Below are 17,974 nucleotides of genomic sequence, written 5' to 3'. Positions count from 1 at the left end.
TGCCACGTCTATCCCGGATCGGGAGGCGGTAGGGCCCATTATGCCACAATCACGAGATGAATGGTGCCTCAGGCGGAAGGCACATGCTTTTTTACACGGCATTGTTCTAGGTCTCAAGGATAATATGTGCACATGCTCACACCGAATTTTGTTAATGGGATATGGTAGCTCTGAATTGGCCTCTACTGTGGCGACTGACCCCTTGCTTGTCGCAAGTGCTCATAGGACTAACAAAATGACAGATCACACGGCTGGCGCTTGAAAAGGTATTTGAGAGAACTGAAGCCTGTTTACGCCTTCCGATAGTCAAGGGAAGAATGCAGCATTGATTGACACCCTTTTACTCATCTCTCGCCCTTCTCCTTTCAGCGTGGACTCTCAAGGGTTTTCAAAAGTGGCAGATTTCAAGTGGGTGGTTGCCTACGAGCATTCGTATAGCTATGGGCCGCGTTCAGCGCTGCAAATGATATTGCTCCCAAAACGCGACATCAGAGAAGCAAATAAAAACAACCATCGACATACTTCTCAAATTGACCAAGTCGGGAAACCGAGAAGGTGATCCGAAACTCTACTCCTTATAGTCCAGACGGAGACTTGTCGGGTTGGTATGCGTTCTCCTTTTCGGGCATCTGTAGATGTCCGTTCAATGCGGCCTCATGCACCTTCTTGAATTCCCCGCCTGATTGTTGGATAAAAAGTTGGACGATGATCAATTGACATCTTGAAGATCGCCCTGAGGCGTGAATAGTGGCATGCGTCTGATGGTTGATCAGTGGAACCCATTGTCCTGAATTGGGGCTGCGGGTCTCTTGGAGATCCATTTTAGAAATTCTGGGGAAGCTTAAGCAGGTACTGAAGCCTGGTGGACAGTAGACCATGGCAATAGTTGATCCGACCGCCTGGTAGAAGGTCAGTTTGATAATGACATCATGCTAGCAACATGAACCATGTCCATGATGGGGCGTTGTGGTCTAACTCCGTAACAGAGATTCTCTATGGGTGATGAGCTGCATCAGTCTTTCAGAGGGTAGTACTGGGTTATTCTAATGAATTAGAGATTTGAGAAACATCGCAACTATCATTACTCATGGGTTTCTGCTCGACAATTTTCTACTAAGTGACCAAGAGCAGCAGAGATAGATTAAGATATGATTATCAAATTCATGTTAATCAGAAACATAATCAAACATAACCTACCAGATGATCTCGCATTGATTGATGAAAGTGAAAGAGACCCCCAAGGTGCCAAGCCCGCTAGTCCGAGCCAGTCGGGATGCCGAACTGCCCTAGCCAATGGGGACCAGTGAGCTTATCTCTACCTACGGGAGACGCATACTGGGAGTACGAAGTGGTGCTTGGTACTAGTAAATATTGTAAATTCCACGAAGAGGTACAGAGGAAATAGTTCCAACTTGCTGACAGATATAGCGGGCTACTATGCTAGTGCTACTTGGTGCTACCGTTGATCCAGGGATATCGATTGCTGCTGTGGTTCCGTGGAGTTGTTGGTTCATCCAAGTTAACCAGCCCTACGATCCGTGCTGGAAACACGAATCGCTTGATCTGGACTTACCTCAAATTATTCTTTTTTTGTAGGTCGCATGAGACACCTTCAATCATTGATATACTGCTAGTTAGAATCATTTTAACCAAAGTCCATCTTACAATATTGCTGTAGGATGTTACTCAGAAGTCAGCTGGTGACATAGTATGGTATCTCCACGGAGTACGGAGTAACCTTCCTGCTATGAAGGAACAACGCAGACACTATCCGACAAGGATGATGAGACGGAGGTCTTGCTTTCATTAAATCTCTAGTCATAGAGTAAGTATCGACATTACAGCCGACAATACTAATCGCCAGGAGTAACAGGAACCCATGGAGTTTGTTTTGAAGAGAAAATCAGGAGGCCTGATAAGCCATCCCGGCCCACTGCTGATTGGACGGCCGAAGTCTGAAGATAAGCACTGCGAGACCGGCTGGGCTGAAGGAATTCACGACGCGACCATGAATTCCCATGGATTGAATCATAGGAACCAGTAGTAGCGGAACACCTCGTGGTCATTGTCAGCTGGGGTTACTAGCTAGAGTACCAGTGACTCCTCAAACCATGGAAGTTCGAGAACGATGGGTGAAGCCACGAACTCAATCCGCAGCCTTGTTGTCTCTGATAGATAGGGAGCAATTGATAGATAACCATTTCAGCTGCGAGTCCGGAGTAGTAAGCTCGAGTAATGTTCTTCTTTTTGATTGGCCGATTGGATGCTATCTCCCACCAGTCGCGAAAGCTGGCCGAGAAATTAACGAAAACTAACCAGTCCTTCGGAAGTTTCCTGCTCCTCCTGAGTCTTATCCGCCTTGCATCGAGCCCAATGACACTGTTATACTATCCATTATTTACCCCGATCTGTCACTGAAATCCCCAATCTCAGGGTCTCTATCGGATGCATAGTAGGAAGTAGTACTACATAGTACATACTCTACACTACTGGGTGGGTGGTTAGTAGTCGGTCATATTACCTTCTTTGACCCCTATCCGTAGTATAGTAGTAGTAGTATAGTGACTGAGTACGACGTAGAGGGGATTCTCAGCTTCTTGCCTGTCACTGATGCAGCATGGCGCGGTTAGGCTGCCATGCACCCAGCCAGTGTGTCACCCACACACACACACACACACACACACACACACACACACACACACACACACAGCTTGGCTTTCCGTCCACGTTCTCGTCCAATTTCCTTCTAGTCAGCGGGAAAGAAAAAGTCCAAGCAGACATTACAGGATGATGGCTGGATCCCGCTGCAGGTCAAGTGGAATATCCCAACGGGAGGCCGCGCATTGGCCCGCCCATCCATCCATTCATCCCTCCGGAGTCTCCACGCTCTTATCCGCCGCCATGGCTTTTTCGTTGCTTGCTGATATCTATCTATCGGTCGTATTGATTGCGACTAACCATGGCCCAGGGTTGCGCCTAGTGCCCGAATGGGTGGAACCGGCCATGAATCAATGCAAGTGAGACCATGGCGTTTCATTCTGACTGGTATCATCGCCCTACTCCGACTATTCCCAGTACTATTTATCACTCCTGCATCCCCTCCCCTTCCCCCTGCAGTGGCTTGTTTTGCTTTTTGAATTAGGCTCCATCGTCGTCTTCTTTTTCCCTTCGTCCCATAATTCCTTTTTTCCTCTCGATCGCTAGTGTCTAGAGATCCCCCCCGACTTGCTGTCCATCTCTTGTTGCCTTAACCCATTAAAGGCCTCTGGGTCTACACGTCGACCCCATCTCGCGCCCTCTGCGGTCTACAGGGCTCCTGGTCTTAGTGTGCTAGGTTTAGGAGTCACCTACACACTTTTATACACAGTTCTGGGCCTTTCTTTGTCAGAAAGCTCAGTGTAATTAACCATGTCGGAATACCCTGTCGCCTACAATGGCACAGACAATGGGACCGGTGGTAACTCCCTGACAGAAGATCTTAACATCTACTACAGCGTATGTCTTCCCTAGATATGTGACGCAGGCTATGACTGGGCTCATCCCCACTAACTGATTCCAGTCTGGAGATATCGCTTGGGTTATCACCTCTACGGCCCTGGTGTTGTTGATGATTCCTGGTGTCGGGTATGATACCACCTGTCAACCTCCAAGCCATTGAGCCCCTCCAACTGACGGCAACAGCTTCTTCTACTCAGGTCTCGCCCGACGCAAATCAGCATTGTCGTTAATATGGCTTTCAATAATGTCTGTCGGGGTGGTGTCATTCCAATGGTTCTTCTGGGGATACTCGCTGGCCTTTTCTCATACCGCTGGAACGTACATTGGTGACCTGAACAATTTTGGAATGAAGGGTGTTTTGGCAGCTCCTTCAGTTGGCAGCTCCAAGGTCCCTGATATTCTCTTCGCTGTCTTCCAGGGAATGTTCGCTGCTATTACGTGAGTGTCCCCAAATCCGAAGCAACCTTCATGATTGATAACTGATAACGGAGATAGGGTTGCCCTTGCTGTTGGTGCAGTCGCGGAACGCGGTCGCATGCTGCCTTGCATGGTCTTTAGCTTCGTTTGGTCCACCATTATCTACGATCCAATTGCCTGCTGGACATGGAACTCGTCCGGCTGGGTGTACAAACTGGGTGGACTTGACTTCGCAGGTGGTACTCCCGTCCACATTGCCTCCGGCTCGGCTGCACTGGCATACTCTCTGATGCTCGGCAAGCGTCGCGGACATGGCACCCACGAGCTCAACTACCGCCCGCACAACGTCACACACGTCGTCATTGGTACCGTCTTCCTCTGGGTTGGTTGGTTCGGGTTCAATGCCGGCTCTGCTCTGAGCGCCAACCTGCGGGCTGTCATGGCAGCCGTTGTCACGAACCTGGCTGCCTCCGTGGGTGGTGTCACCTGGTGCATCATGGATTACAGACTGGAGAGGAAGTGGTCGACCGTCGGTTTCTGCTCCGGTGTCATCGCAGGTCTCGTTGCCATCACGCCAGGCTCTGGTTTCGTGACACCTTGGGCTGCCTTCATCTTTGGAGTTGTCGGTGCCGCTGCTTGCAACTACGCCACGAAGCTCAAGTATGTGCTTCGTGTGGACGACGCCCTGGATATCTTTGCAGTGCACGCCATTGGTGGTCTCGTGGGCAACCTGTTGACTGGTCTTTTTGCTGCGTAAGGCCCCCTGATCTCTATAGAAAACAGACAACCTCAAACCGGTGGGCACTCAACTAACGCTTGCTCTGATAATAGTGACTACATCGCCCACCTGGATGGTTCTACGGTCATCGACGGAGGCTGGATCAACCACCACTACATCCAGCTTGGCTACCAGCTGGCCGACTCCATCTCCGGCATGGCCTACTCGTTCTTCGGTAGCTGCATCATCCTCTTCGTCATCAACCTGATCCCTGGTCTTCACCTGCGTATCCCCGAAGAGGAAGAGATCCTCGGTGTCGATGACGCTGAAATTGGTGAATTTGCCGTAAGTGCCTTCCCATATCATCGAAGTAAACGACTCTCCCTCTAACAAAAACTAGTACGACTACGTGGAAATCACCCGCGATGTCATTGGTGGCACCAGTCCCGAGAACGGCGACGTGTCCTCCAAGCGCACCATGACTCCTCCCAACGGCAACGAAGAGTCCGTGGAGACAAAGGCTTGAACTATATTACCCAGTATAGTACTATAGGAGTTATGTCGAGGGTGACCAATCATCTTCACTTCCTTCCTAACTACAAGCCATGAACGAACACAACAACTTCATCAACTTTATTTGGATTTAATTTTTACTTGATACCTATTTCGTTTCTGGTCATTTATGTCATAACTTGGATACCTTCTGATGTACATATTATTCACTTTTCATTTGTCCTTACTTTCTGACATCAACATAAGCTTCTCATATATTACCAAAATTCATCATATTATGCATTTACCTGAATGAATTCATGTGAAATAAATCTAGTTATCTTTCAAGAGAATTGCTACTATGTAGTAATCTCTATTATTATATTATCATTTCTCTATCTTTCCCAATCTAGTATTCCGTAGTAATAGTAGTAGTAGTAGCCTTGCCATTACCCTTTTGTAGGAGAATATTTATCCTTTAAATCGAATCCTTTCATCTTCTTTCGTAGAATCCATAACCACAAATTAATCTCAACATCAAGCAACTCAAACACATAGAATGACATTATTCCTAGTAGCTAGCAACATATATAACTACAAAGCATGTATACATCGCCTTCATTTGCGAAAATACTACTTACTCAGCTTGCTTGTCTACTAACTGATAATAGTATATACTACTACTCATGCATACAAACCTGATAACCGAATAGGACGTTCCTATTACATCTTCGATTATAAATTGAGTGCCGGTGTAAACTACTAATAGTTACGGTATGCTAGGGCCAGCAACTAGTCCTTGGAAGGATAGGGGGTGGGTTTAGTTATTGATCTTCAATAACAGTCATTACTTGGGTAGTATATCACTTAAATGAGATGAGGGTCATGTACAAGCTACCTATACGGAGTACATAGCGGTATGGTATTGAGACTTTGAACCAGTCATATTGAACAGGGAGTATCGTGGAGCTTAATTTGCAGGTGTATTGAGTGCTTCGAATAAATGGTGTCTTATGATGGCAATCCCCGATCTTGTCCTTGTTGATGAAGTATGAAACTACGAAATGTCCAAACAGATACCCGGCATATACAGATGTGACTAGGAAATTTGTACCAAACTGCTTTTAAAACTATGTGCGATTGGGTTTACTAAGTCCAGGCTTTGAGCCTAAGTAATTAAAAACAGGAAGGGAAATTAAGAGCGCTCAAACAGAAGAACTCACTGACCAAGACCTCGGAAGGCCTTGGTCGAAGAGAATGTAGGCTTATCGGGGTATTATGGAGCAGATCTCAATTCGCATAACTGTCGATTTGAGACATTTACTCCTCAGCCTCAAGGGGCTCCTCCTCGACGCTGTAGAATTGGTTAGAACCAAAACAGAAACAATAGGTTCTTGGGTGGACTTACTATTCCTCCTCACCCTCGGAGATCGAGGCGTCCTGGTACTGCTGGTACTCGGAGACCAGGTCGTTCATGTTGCTCTCAGCCTCAGTGAACTCCATCTCGTCCATACCCTCACCAGTGTACCAGTGCAAGAAAGCCTTGCGACGGAACATAGCAGTGAACTGATCACCGACACGCTTGAACAGCTCCTGGATGGAGGTGGAGTTACCGATGAAGGTGGAGGACATCTTGAGACCACGGGGAGGAATGGAGCACAGGGCGGTCTGGATGTTGTTGGGGATCCACTCGACGAAGTAGGTCTGGTTCTTGCTCTGGATGTTGCGCATCTGATCCTCAACCTCCTTCATGGAGACACGTCCACGGCTAGATACCTGTTAGCTGGCATATTGTGCAATCGATGCAGTAGGAAAACTCACAAGATGGCGGAGCAGGTGAGGTAGCGGCCGTTGCGGAAGTCAGAGGCAGCCATCATGTTCTTGGGATCGAACATCTGCTGGGTCAACTCGGGAACGGAGACGGCACGGAAGGAGTAGGCGCCGCGGCTGGTCAGAGGAGCGAAGCCGACCATGAAGAAGTGGAGACGAGGGAAGGGAACCATGTTGACAGCCAGCTTGCGAAGGTCGGAGTTGAGCTGACCAGGGAAACGGAGGCAAGTGGTCACACCGGACATGACGGCAGAGACCAGGTGGTTCAGGTCACCGTAAGAGGGGTTGGAGAGCTTGAGGGTGCGCATGCAGATGTCGTACAGAGCCTAGATTGGCCAATTCGTTAGTTCTCGAGCACCAATCTTCTTCTCACTTGTGCTGGGTCTGGAATCATACCTCGTTGTCGATACAGAAGGTCTCGTCGGAGTGCTCAACGAGCTGGTGGACGGAGAGAGTGGCGTTGTAAGGCTCAACAACGGTGTCGGAGACCTTGGGGGAGGGAACAACGGAGAAGGTGGCCATCATACGGTCGGGGAACTCCTCACGGATCTTGGAGATCAGGAGGGTACCCATACCGGCACCGGTACCACCACCGAGGGAGTGGGTGATCTGGAAACCCTGGAGGCAGTCGCAAGCCTCGGCCTCACGGCGGACAACGTCGACAACCTGGTCGACCAACTCGGCACCCTCAGTGTAGTGACCCTTGGCCCAGTTGTTACCAGCACCGGACTGGCCGAAGACGAAGTTGTCGGGGCGGAAGAGCTGGCCGAAAGGACCGGCACGGACGGCGTCCATGGTACCGGGCTCGAGGTCGACGAGGACGGCACGAGGAACATACTTGTTACCGCTAGCCTGCTGAAGTGATTAGGACATTGATGATATTGTCGTGAAAAAGCCAAGGTCCGATGGATCTCACCTCGTTGAAGTAGACGTTCATGCGCTCCAGCTGGAGGTCGGAGGTGCCATTGTAACTATCCTGCGTGTCAGAAGACCCAACCCTTTGCCCATTGTTGACCAATTGAGAGGTGTGAAAAAGTTGCACTTACACACCGGAGCCGTCAAGGCCGTGCTCGCCAGAGATGGTCTGCCTGTTGAATTGTTAGACGTGTTCTTAGACCGATAGCATGTACCTAATGGACAACATCTGAACTCAAGCTGAGATAGCCTAAGAGACGATGTTCCATCCCCAATCCAATGGCAGTTGTATACGTACCAGAAAGCAGCACCAATTTGGTTACCCTAACCACCATGATATATTGTTTAGTCCACCAAACACCAATCAAGACCCTTGGGGGCAATCATCCGAAGCATATATTGGCACTTACACACTGGCCGGTTTGGAGGTGAACCTATGAAGCGAAGAAGACATGCAGTTAGCACAAGAATGAGTTGGTCGAAGAACCGGTGGGGTCCCGAGCAAAAGAGATGCCAACCAACGACGCGTCTCCTGACGGACGAGGGACGGGGAGGGCAAACATACGATCTCACGCATTGTGCCGGGTAGATTGAAGGGGTTGAAGGTATTGAAAAGGGTCGAAGGGGTATGAGAGACGGCGAGGCCGGAGGGAGTAGATGGGCGGGAAGTTGTTGGGAGGAGACTGGGGAAAGACAGTCGACTAAAGGAGGAGAAGGGGGGAGGGAGGAGGGAGGAGAAAACGAGGAATGGGAGGAAGTTAGTCTGGCCTTAGTGGAGAGTTGGGTAGAAGGAGAGCGGTGAAGGGGGGATCGTTGTGCGGGCAATAATACCAATACTGCTAATACTGTTAATAAATTCGGGATCAACAACAAAGCCAAAAAAAACGCCAACAAAACAACCCGATATTTTGGGCAGGTAAATAGGGGCTCTCCCCAATTCGGTTTGGCGTCGTCACGGGACGGCGTTGCGGTCCAGTGACAGTCACGCCCCGTGACTTGGCTTGTCCACACGCGAACCAGACTTGATCATGGCCTGACCGGCCTTACCATGGGTTCATGGACCTTCGTGTAAACAAATGGACAAAATGATGAGCACCCGTCAACATGATCCTAATCACAACCAGAACGCTCTTATAAGTACATACAAGTCTACAATCCCTTAGGTTGTCTAAAGTGACCAGCCAGCCTCAGAAAACGATTACGCCCATCCCATCCCATCCCATCCAGTTCCAGATCCCCCTAATAATGATTACATCCCAAAAAGCATCACCACCATCACCATCACTTGGCCGTGTTCTCGACCGTATGTGAGCTTTCCAACCACGTGCCAAACTCATCCAATCGCTGCTCCTCCTCTTCATCGGACGCATCCAATCCTTTCTCCGCCAGATCTTCCAGTGCTGCACGCTTCTCATTGGTCTTCTTAAATCTCTCACTGCCATCCGCGATATAGGCATCGACTCGGGTGCCAGCGAAAAACCGCCCATCCATCATCTAAATGTAACAGTATCATCAGCATATGTTCCTTTCCGGAGGGTTTGGGCCATCGTCATCCCATGATCAAGCTTACCTTGACACAGCTCCTGGCTGCCTCGGGATCGGAAAAGCGAACGCTCACCACTCCCTCGGGTTCCTTATCGTAGAGAACAACGTTGGTCACATCCCCCAGCTTCGAGCACTCATCCCGAATATCTTCCTTGATATCAAGAATGGCCGCAGGATCCTCCTACACCAAACGTTAGTTCCTTTTACCAATCACTCCTAGCGCGGGATGGATACTCCCGTACATCTAATTCCTTCAACGTGAACATATGTTTCAAGATCACGATCTTATCAAAACGGGAAGTCGTATCCGGCAAGGCAGACGGGTCGTCATCGTCCCAGTCAGCAAGTTTGCTAAACGCGTATATCAGCAAAGCCCAGCCCAATCATCCCAGGTCAAATGTAGTTCCCCCATACCTGTTCAACTTCTGTGTCCGTCGCATAATCTTCTTCTTATCCCTCATACTAGTCTTCGTAGGCGCCTCTTGCTGGCTCTTGAACGAGAAATCCGCATGTTGCACTCGCATGGGTCCCTGCGGTCCGGGTACCCCAATCCTAAAGTTGGAATCATCCAGCATCTGTATCGCGAGATTGACGGACTCAGGCCGGAAGTACACAACGAGAGCTTCACCTTTGAAGTTTCCGCTCTCATCGGTGTACATCTTGATGCGCGGTCGGCCGCTATCGATCTCCTCGGCGATAACACCACACTTGGAGAAGACGTCGCGGATTTCGTCGAATTCAGCATCCAGAGGAATCGAAGTCACATAGACCGCGGTATTGACGCGCTGTTTCTTAGGCTTCTGTTGCCCATTGCCCTACGCGATTTCATATCTTCTTAGTTTTAGGCCCATCTCAGTGCCATTGGGGCCAAGTCAAGGAAGCATCATCGTAAACTGCTGGACTAACCTCTTCCGTAGTAGCCTGTTGCTTGCGCTTCTTCCTCAACTGCGCCGCAGTAATCTGTTCCTCCTCATTGACGCCCTGGACTCTATATGCTTCTTGCTGTTGTTGTAGCAAGTCTTCATCGACCTGGAGGCACCCCGGGCGGGCGCAAGCGGCGCCAACCAAGCAATCAGTTTCACGAACCAATCAAACAATCCCTGCAATGATAGACGTGTGTCTTGGTCTATTTGCAACAAGAGAGGAAGGTTCCATAACCAGTTGAGTCGACACAGAAAGGAAACAAAAGGGGGCGGGGAGGAACAGCAAAGTAGAGAAAAACAAAGGTAGCAGTAGTTCAACAGCTACTACAAGACATCACACCACCCAGCTGGAGAAAGAGCGCGCACACACCGTCGGAATCCATCTCTTTAGCACCGTATCATATTCGTATTCCTGTCCATCCTCCGTTTCCAGAATGAACTTGTCGTCTAGCTTCGAGAACGAGATGCGCGGGTCGCTGTCGAATTCCGAAGGATCTTGGGGGAAGTTGCTTAGCGGAGGAGGGTTGTTGGAGCGGTCGTCGTCGTTCGGAGCATGCGACGCCATTGTTGTTATGCACGGTAGACGATATAAATGCGACGGCAATCGAATCCCGAGTGAGTAAGGAAAGTTTTATTATTTGGGTTAAGGAGAGGTTGGCTTGAGGATGATAGGATTTAATTTGAGCTGACTTTCGGATTTGCGGGGAGAGAGATCGCTTTATGTAAGCTGCGACGGCTATTCACGTCATGGAAGGTGCGCTTAGTTCAGGCTGACGATTTTGGCTGCACTACTTATCTAGCTATTACTCTGTAGTGAATACAAATAGTGAATGTCCAGTCTTTCATAGGCGCGTTCGATGCGCTTACGGCCTTAGCGTAATTGTGGGGGGGAAAGGAATGGTTTCCCTGTTCATACCGTCTGCGTTTGTAGCTTTAATTCAATTTCGAATACAAGTTGAATCTCTTATCGAAACATAGACGAACACTCAAGCACAGTATCCTTCACAGTGATAATGTTGTATGCCAGATAGAGGCGCTTACTCTAAAATGAATGCAGGAGTTTGCTTCCCACAAAGAGAGCGTTTTGCGAGATTTTCGGCTATTTGACTGATACATAATTCGTATTTCCAGGAAATCTCCGAGCTTCAGCGTAGGCTGGACGCCCATTAGTGAAGATGGTAGTCCAACGTACCATAATAAAATAGATCGATGCGAACACTACAATACGAGGGCACTAGCAAGCGCAGGCAATTGAAACAGACATTGGCGCAAGACTTTCAGAAGACTGCAAGAACAAGCTGTTGATATCTGTTGGGAGTTTCAAGAGGCTTCGAAATGCATAAACTATCTTCAATAGTTGCTTGTAGATGATCGGATGCGGGAAAAAGGGCCCGCTAAGTAGACCAACATTTAACAGCACAATATACGCTTTATAAGAACGACATAACTTCGTCCAACGCGCATTCCAATCGAGTGAGGCCAGCTCCGTGCAAAGCTCAGTGGAATGGGCATTGGCCCCGTCGTGTATTCTCCAACTCCTTCATAATGTCCTCCATACCCTGACGGCCCTTACCTTCAAAATACTTCGGGCCTACGTTGAGATTATCATACCCCTTTGGATAATACTTGTCCCCCTCATCTCCGGGCAAAGGCCGACCAAGCGCCCAAGTCAGCCAGGCAACTGGGCCCCAGCGGTTCCGGAGACTCGGCTTCACATAGTAAGGGGCGGCATCCCAGTTGGTCATGTAGATGCGACCGTTCTCGTTATAATCATCGGTGTAACTAACATACCGCAGAAAATAAGGGCGGGGTAGCGCGAGATACCGCAATGCAAACCGACGAGCGGAGAACAGTAACGAGAAAAGCTTAGCATCAAAAGCTGGAGGAGGGTCGATCCTGGAAAGGGAATCAATCAGCTGGTTGTTCGAGTCCGTGGAATCATTACACAAAGAGATGCACGGCATCACTCACAACATGGCCTTCCGCAAGCGATCGTCCATCATGAACGAGACAAATCTCATCCCAATAAAGTGCAGTGGCTGGGGAAGCATGTACAGCAGCACTGCGATGGTTTGATCGGCCACCTCACGGTTCTTGAGATGAGGTACCATGCAACGAACCTCATAATCGTCGCTCCAGACCATCATCTCCTCCAGCCAATGAAGGCCATCGCGAAACCCAGTTTTACCTGATGGGAGGGCATCATAGCTGATATCCAAGCTGTCGCCCAAACTTTTCCAGAAGGTACCGATAGCACATCTCTCAAGGTCGCTCAGGTCCCGCCATTCATACATTTCCACAAATCTGACTGGCTGAATAGCAAAAAGGCCAAGGGTGTACAACATATCATCTTCCAGGATCTTGCCTGAAGCGCGATAGTTGCTGTGGATCCAGCGGGTGCGTGCAATAGAAGTACAAGCACGACGAGAGGTTGGCGCATGGCCTACAAATTCTTGAATCAGGGCGGCGGTATCAGCGTAGCGTTTGAGGGCCGTGTCGGGCTTTGAGAACTGGGTTGTATTTGTAAGCACTGTCGAGATGGTCGGGATGCCGTATGTCTGGCGTAGTAGTTAGTCGGCAGGATAGGAGCAAGAATAATATGAAGTAGCCGGGGTTTCACACCCTGAAAAGAGCAAACTGGAGTGATTTGAGGTAGAGGAATGGAAACTCCAGCTGCACCAAGCCTTTTTGTATCTCACAGGCTTCATCATCGGTCATGCGAGAGAAAGACTCTCGAGTGTTATAGGGGTATTTTTGGTGCAGCCGCTGTAGATATCGGAATCGCAGATGGGAGACCAGGAACGCGTAGGCCGGAAGCAGCAAGCAAGCATAAGTGACCAATTGCTGGAATCCCAAGCCCGCCCGAGGGTCCGTGTTGGGGACAAACCCCAGGAATTTCCCCGGAGTGAGCTGTGTGGTGTTATCCATTGGTCGCTTATAATTGCTTATTCGGTTCAGTGGTCCATGCGTCGATGAACAGCTAGTATATAGATAACCTCGAAGATGGGGGAAGAGGACTGTTGGAGCATTTTTGAGTCTCTCAAGTCAGTCACACTGAAATGAAATGATCTGCATCGGGCATTAGTCATAGTTGTGAAAGCGACCAGCCAGCGGAGGCACAGATGACCTGTTTGAAAAGAGTCTCTACAGTCTACCAGGTATGAAGATCGACAATGCACAAGGAGTCAGACACTTGGTCAGTGATGGAGAGAATGGACACGCTCGAAAAATTACTTTACTTACAGGGTGGGTCTGATGATGATGATGATCCTCGGTGATTGCTCTTAAGTAAGATCTTAATTGCAGCATTTTAAGGTGTGGTTACCCCACCGCACTCCTTTCTCCTACCGTGGTTCACTAACCACATCGATTTCAGGCCTTCCCAGTCAGCAACACTATCTTGATATACTCTACGAAATTTCATCATCTCTATCTCCAAAGCTAATAAGGCCAATACTAGACTCGACGACCCTCAGATCGACTAGTATCACCCTAGCACAACACTCTGTGCGCGCCTTACTAATATCACATAAGTCATTGGCTTCAATGCTGTTATGGATCGGGAAGAAGGAAGTTGCACTAACACCAGCCTTGCTTTATAAACCGGAAAGCCCACGTATCTTTTGGCGAGAGTACATGGAAAATTGTCGTGATTCGCCGAGTCCTACGTAAAACTAGTACTCGTTCTGGCAGCCGGTGCAGAGATAGGCAATATGGTGTCACATACGGATGCTTGAAGCCCAGAATGTAAATCCCCACCGAACCACTAGTCGTTCACGTGGACTGCCAGTGTCAACACTGATCCCACGTTCGGGCACTCTTATGGTCGATGGTTGCTTCCGCAATGTCCAGAGTTCATGCCGTTGATGTACTGGTTGATGATAGTGGCATAGTAGCTCTGATACAGACATTGAAGAAGCGGATAAATGGCACTGATGATCATAGATCCTGCTTTTGGGGTAAAGCAGTTGTACTTCAATCTCACTGCAGCTTAAGTGGTCTCGGAAAAATAGCAATAGTGCTGTATGACATCTGCGGAGCCATCGGTATACCTGTTCATTCAGTAAGGGATGCTTATAGGCCGTCTCTACCGTAAGAACGCTCATACACTGTAGAGCATGCAGCTTTGGATTCTGGACCAGTTGCCCTTCATTTCTCTGACAACAATCACTGTTATGTCAAGATAGTCGTTCTTGAATTATACAAACGCAATCTGCCTTCCGACTCAGCCATGTTTGCGACTATACGCTTTGGCAAGACACAAGAACCAGTCTATGTCGAGTCATTCGAATCGTCGCGATCGAGTCGGTAAATCTTCTGGTCATATACGATCTTCCAAGCCATATCGTCGCGATGGTGGAAATGATTCATGCATGGGTCGCAATTGCATCCACAGCTTGCGACAGATCTGCAGGAACGGGATACTGTTGACGACAGCGGAGGTGACTTGGAATGGAGACCAGCACCAATCAGGCAACTTCCATTGATACATACATCGTATACACGCGTGCCGAGCAAGTAATTCTCGTTTCGAAGGCGGTTGAGGTTCAACTTAGGATGCTCTGCGCCAATTTAGATGGTCTGCAGAAGCTCGCGATAATTGCGAACTTGAATAAGCATCTTACACCGACCCGTGCCTTGAGTGCTCAAGCCCAAACCCACATCGCAGTTTTGAGAAACTCTTCTGGAAAGGTTTCGATAGACTTTTGAATCCGGCCGGTTTGAACAATGTGAGAGGTTACTAAAATGCACATGGGAAGTAGCTCTCTCTCTTTCTCTCTATGAGAACTTGGCTAGGAGCTTGAAGAAGGTCAGACCCAGGCAAATACCCTTTATCCTGGGAAACCATACATAATTCCCTGAAACTAATATAGTTGTCATAGAAACCCGTCTTTGATGCTATTTTGGCTGGGCCAATGGATTGGTAAGCAGGCCAAAGTGCTGGAGTCAATATGAGTGACATCCTTGAACTCAACCAGTTATTCCAACCTACAATCATGCGAAGAGCTTCTTTGACACACCGTGGCGCAGTGAGGGCGCTCAAAACACGTCAAATCTAGCTTGGAGTTCCGGGATTCCATTGCTGGCTGGCAGACATTATTCTACAGAGGACTGTGCCAATTCCTCCGTTGAGGCCAGTTCCGGCTTATTTAGGGAGATAGATGCAGATGCAGTAATACCGCTCATGATTTGACGATGGTGCAATCGGAACTTATAGTGACGTTTTTGTTTGAGCGTTGATATCACCAGATATAGTGCGAGACTTGTGCTATGCATTAATTCTGGATATCATAACTCCCTGTCTATCTCGAATAGAGTTCAACCCATCCTATCTAGGAGGAGTTCTACCTTCCATACTAACCGGCCAATTTCCTCATAAGGAAACTCGGCTGTTTGCCTGTCTGGGAAATGCTTCCGATGCCCGATACAGAAATAGGTAGACCCCCAATTGGGCAACTGATCTCACCTGACCATGGATGATTACAGAACCATACCATTCACTCATACAAGGCATCGTCCTGGGACAAAACAACTTCTTCACAATGTGCTTGCTTCTGCTCGGAAGGTAAACAAGGATTGGATGACAATATCAAGATCTAAACAGGCATATGCACATACATACAAAAAGTATTTCCCATATCGGGTGAAGTTCTTCTGCCCCGGGATTCTATTCACAGCAATAGCAGACGGCAAGTTGGTTTAATAAACAGCACATCGGTCCGCTCTACACCCGTCGCTCCTCAAGAAAACACACAGAAAGGGCCTGGGAAAGCGTCTTCGATACCTTCCAGAATGACATCGACATCTAATCAGCTTACGTATACTCAACGGCCAATTATTTTCAGCTCCAGCATTCTGAATGGCGGAAATGCAAGAGCCGTGAAGCCCAACCCCAGCCAGATGCCCAGATCACACCCACCTGGGATCGCTCTGGAGACTGGGCCAATATAATAGGCTTGATTCTACCAGACAAAAGGTACCTTGGTTAGCAGCAATTCGTGCAACAAGCACATGCTAGTGGGACTGCGTACCATGCCAACGATGGCTCCTACCCAACCGATCAAAAAGGCAGTGCTAGCTGCCACTCCAACCGGGAGCTTAAGCCAATTGTTCCAATCAGTCCAGTCGTAAACTTTCCCTCGGTTGAAAAGTACGTCTTGTTCTACCACAATGGTAAACCAGATAATGACCCAGTATCCAATGAGCGGCATGAGATTCCCGAATATCTCATACAAAGAGTTTCGGCCTCCGATGGCACATGATGCGTAAATCAGAGTACTGACAGTCGTGAAAACAGGTCGTGGAACTCTGAGCCACATCTCTCCCAGCATCTGGAAATTCAATCCGGTTGAGTACGAGCTGGGGGCATTGTTGGACACAATTGTTAAGACATTGATGAAGGCGCATAGCTTTCCGAGAGGTCCCAGCCGATCATAGCCGGCCATCAGCAGACTCCCCGGCGTACCGTCATAAAGAGACGCCCATTTAGAGTTGATTGCAACACCGCTTCCAAGCCCGGCGCCAAGAAGAAGCGTTATGGCGATCGAGAGGCTTACACCGATCGTGGTCACTGTCCATATCTTCCATCGCCTGATCTCCGGAGAATAGTAAACCTGGTAGTCTGCGGATACGGGTATCCATGACAAGGGAATAGATAGGCAAAGTGAGAAGTATGTTAGACGCTTTGCGTTGATCTGCTCGATAGAACCAATCGTCGGGCTATGGAAATCGAATTGCGGTCCAGCCGAGCCGGTGAGAACGGAAAAGATCAACAATTGCGGAAACCAAGCATATCTATGCCAGAATTGATGGTCAGGATAGTGCTCTGAAACATGGAAGGGTGACGAGCCATACCTCTCATAGAACTGGAATATCTTCATCCCAAAGGTAGCCATTGCCCAGCTCACCAAGGCAACTATTACTATACCAACTATGACGGATACGACTCCTCCTGATAGCTTGGAAAGCAACTGTCCTCCTACAGTGGCACTCATCATGCCGGTTCCCAAGTTGGTCAGCACATTCAGTATACAACAGACCTTACTAGGGTAATATCCCATGAAGTACCGAGACACGATCTATCAGGAGAATATGGTTGTGAGCCAGGATCTTTTAAATCACGCAAATGGCTAAGTGCAGATGGGAAGGGCGAGAGAAGAAAACCAAGGTGCAAGTGTAGGCCATACAAGTGTGCGGTTACCGCTTCTGGGACCCCATGTGCTCATGTATCCAACTCCCAGACCTCCCAGGAGCGTACCGAAGATGACACACAGCGCGGCGTCGGTGAAGCTAAGCTTCATGACCAGTGTTCCCAAAGATCCGGTCACAATATTGTTGATTGCCATGCCCATACTGAACCACGTGAGCATCATTCGGAAAGGGGTCGAGCTGGTGTTCTTCAGTCGTTCTTCAAGAGACACGGGCTCGATCCCGCGAGCCTCTAAGCCTTTGATGTTTCTCGCCCATCTTTCGTATCTCGATCCACATGTTGGAGGGGGTGATCCCAGAGCTTGTGAAGTCTCTAGCTGCTCTCGTGTCACACTCCGCAAGGAAGGGGATCTCTGTCTTTTTTCTAGGTCAGAGTCCATGCTGGCTCAGGCGTGCCTCTCGAGGGAGCAGTGTGTGCACACTTTCG

The 17,974-nt window shown here is 48.8% G+C and overlaps 9 protein-coding genes across 9 annotated transcripts; 4 read left to right on the top strand and 5 right to left on the bottom strand.

Annotated features, from left to right (window-relative positions):
* Window positions 1-40: 40 nt before the first annotated feature.
* Window positions 41-262, top strand: An08g03230 (hypothetical protein; the record flags this gene model as incomplete). The annotated part of the gene is made up of 2 exons (XM_059748940.1): window positions 41-164; window positions 243-262. The coding sequence occupies 2 exons, from the start codon at window positions 41-43 to the stop codon at window positions 260-262; spliced, it is 144 nt and encodes a 47-aa protein (XP_059603958.1).
* Window positions 263-575: 313 nt separating this feature from the next.
* An08g03220 (hypothetical protein) lies at window positions 576-821 on the bottom strand (the record flags this gene model as incomplete). The annotated part of the gene is made up of 2 exons (XM_059748939.1): window positions 576-679; window positions 719-821. The coding sequence occupies 2 exons, from the start codon at window positions 819-821 to the stop codon at window positions 576-578; spliced, it is 207 nt and encodes a 68-aa protein (XP_059603957.1).
* A 452-nt stretch (window positions 822-1,273) lies between these two features.
* Window positions 1,274-2,924, top strand: An08g03210 (hypothetical protein; the record flags this gene model as incomplete). Its single annotated transcript, XM_059748938.1, has 6 exons — window positions 1,274-1,351; window positions 1,429-1,518; window positions 1,679-1,794; window positions 1,900-2,040; window positions 2,555-2,625; window positions 2,755-2,924. The coding sequence occupies 6 exons, from the start codon at window positions 1,274-1,276 to the stop codon at window positions 2,922-2,924; spliced, it is 666 nt and encodes a 221-aa protein (XP_059603956.1).
* A 484-nt stretch (window positions 2,925-3,408) lies between these two features.
* Window positions 3,409-5,159, top strand: An08g03200 (uncharacterized protein; the record flags this gene model as incomplete). Its single annotated transcript, XM_001392400.3, has 6 exons — window positions 3,409-3,495; window positions 3,560-3,624; window positions 3,682-3,936; window positions 3,994-4,668; window positions 4,747-4,978; window positions 5,034-5,159. The coding sequence occupies 6 exons, from the start codon at window positions 3,409-3,411 to the stop codon at window positions 5,157-5,159; spliced, it is 1,440 nt and encodes a 479-aa protein (XP_001392437.1).
* Window positions 5,160-6,445: 1,286 nt separating this feature from the next.
* Window positions 6,446-8,447, bottom strand: An08g03190 (uncharacterized protein; the record flags this gene model as incomplete). The annotated part of the gene is made up of 9 exons (XM_001392399.3): window positions 6,446-6,479; window positions 6,534-6,893; window positions 6,947-7,281; window positions 7,352-7,807; window positions 7,872-7,926; window positions 8,002-8,043; window positions 8,169-8,194; window positions 8,281-8,304; window positions 8,436-8,447. 9 exons carry the CDS (start codon window positions 8,445-8,447, stop codon window positions 6,446-6,448), a joined length of 1,344 nt encoding a protein of 447 aa, XP_001392436.1.
* A 704-nt stretch (window positions 8,448-9,151) lies between these two features.
* On the bottom strand, window positions 9,152-10,903 carry An08g03180 (uncharacterized protein; the record flags this gene model as incomplete). Its single annotated transcript, XM_059748937.1, has 6 exons — window positions 9,152-9,364; window positions 9,441-9,596; window positions 9,658-9,766; window positions 9,830-10,230; window positions 10,322-10,417; window positions 10,709-10,903. 6 exons carry the CDS (start codon window positions 10,901-10,903, stop codon window positions 9,152-9,154), a joined length of 1,170 nt encoding a protein of 389 aa, XP_059603955.1.
* A 931-nt stretch (window positions 10,904-11,834) lies between these two features.
* An08g03170 (uncharacterized protein) lies at window positions 11,835-13,647 on the bottom strand (the record flags this gene model as incomplete). The annotated part of the gene is made up of 4 exons (XM_001392397.3): window positions 11,835-12,234; window positions 12,310-12,896; window positions 12,961-13,248; window positions 13,582-13,647. 4 exons carry the CDS (start codon window positions 13,645-13,647, stop codon window positions 11,835-11,837), a joined length of 1,341 nt encoding a protein of 446 aa, XP_001392434.3.
* Window positions 13,648-14,167: 520 nt separating this feature from the next.
* An08g03160 (hypothetical protein) lies at window positions 14,168-15,048 on the top strand (the record flags this gene model as incomplete). Its single annotated transcript, XM_059748936.1, has 3 exons — window positions 14,168-14,401; window positions 14,526-14,780; window positions 14,875-15,048. The coding sequence occupies 3 exons, from the start codon at window positions 14,168-14,170 to the stop codon at window positions 15,046-15,048; spliced, it is 663 nt and encodes a 220-aa protein (XP_059603954.1).
* Window positions 15,049-16,163: 1,115 nt separating this feature from the next.
* On the bottom strand, window positions 16,164-17,927 carry An08g03150 (uncharacterized protein; the record flags this gene model as incomplete). Its single annotated transcript, XM_059748935.1, has 3 exons — window positions 16,164-16,301; window positions 16,371-17,417; window positions 17,526-17,927. 3 exons carry the CDS (start codon window positions 17,925-17,927, stop codon window positions 16,164-16,166), a joined length of 1,587 nt encoding a protein of 528 aa, XP_059603953.1.
* Window positions 17,928-17,974: the final 47 nt, after the last annotated feature.

Source organism: Aspergillus niger, assembly GCF_000002855.4.
Source record: "Aspergillus niger supercontig An08".
Taxonomy (NCBI): Eukaryota; Fungi; Ascomycota; class Eurotiomycetes; order Eurotiales; family Aspergillaceae; genus Aspergillus; species Aspergillus niger.
Note: the sequence above shows the minus strand (reverse complement) of the source record. Positions and strands in the feature narration are given on the sequence as shown.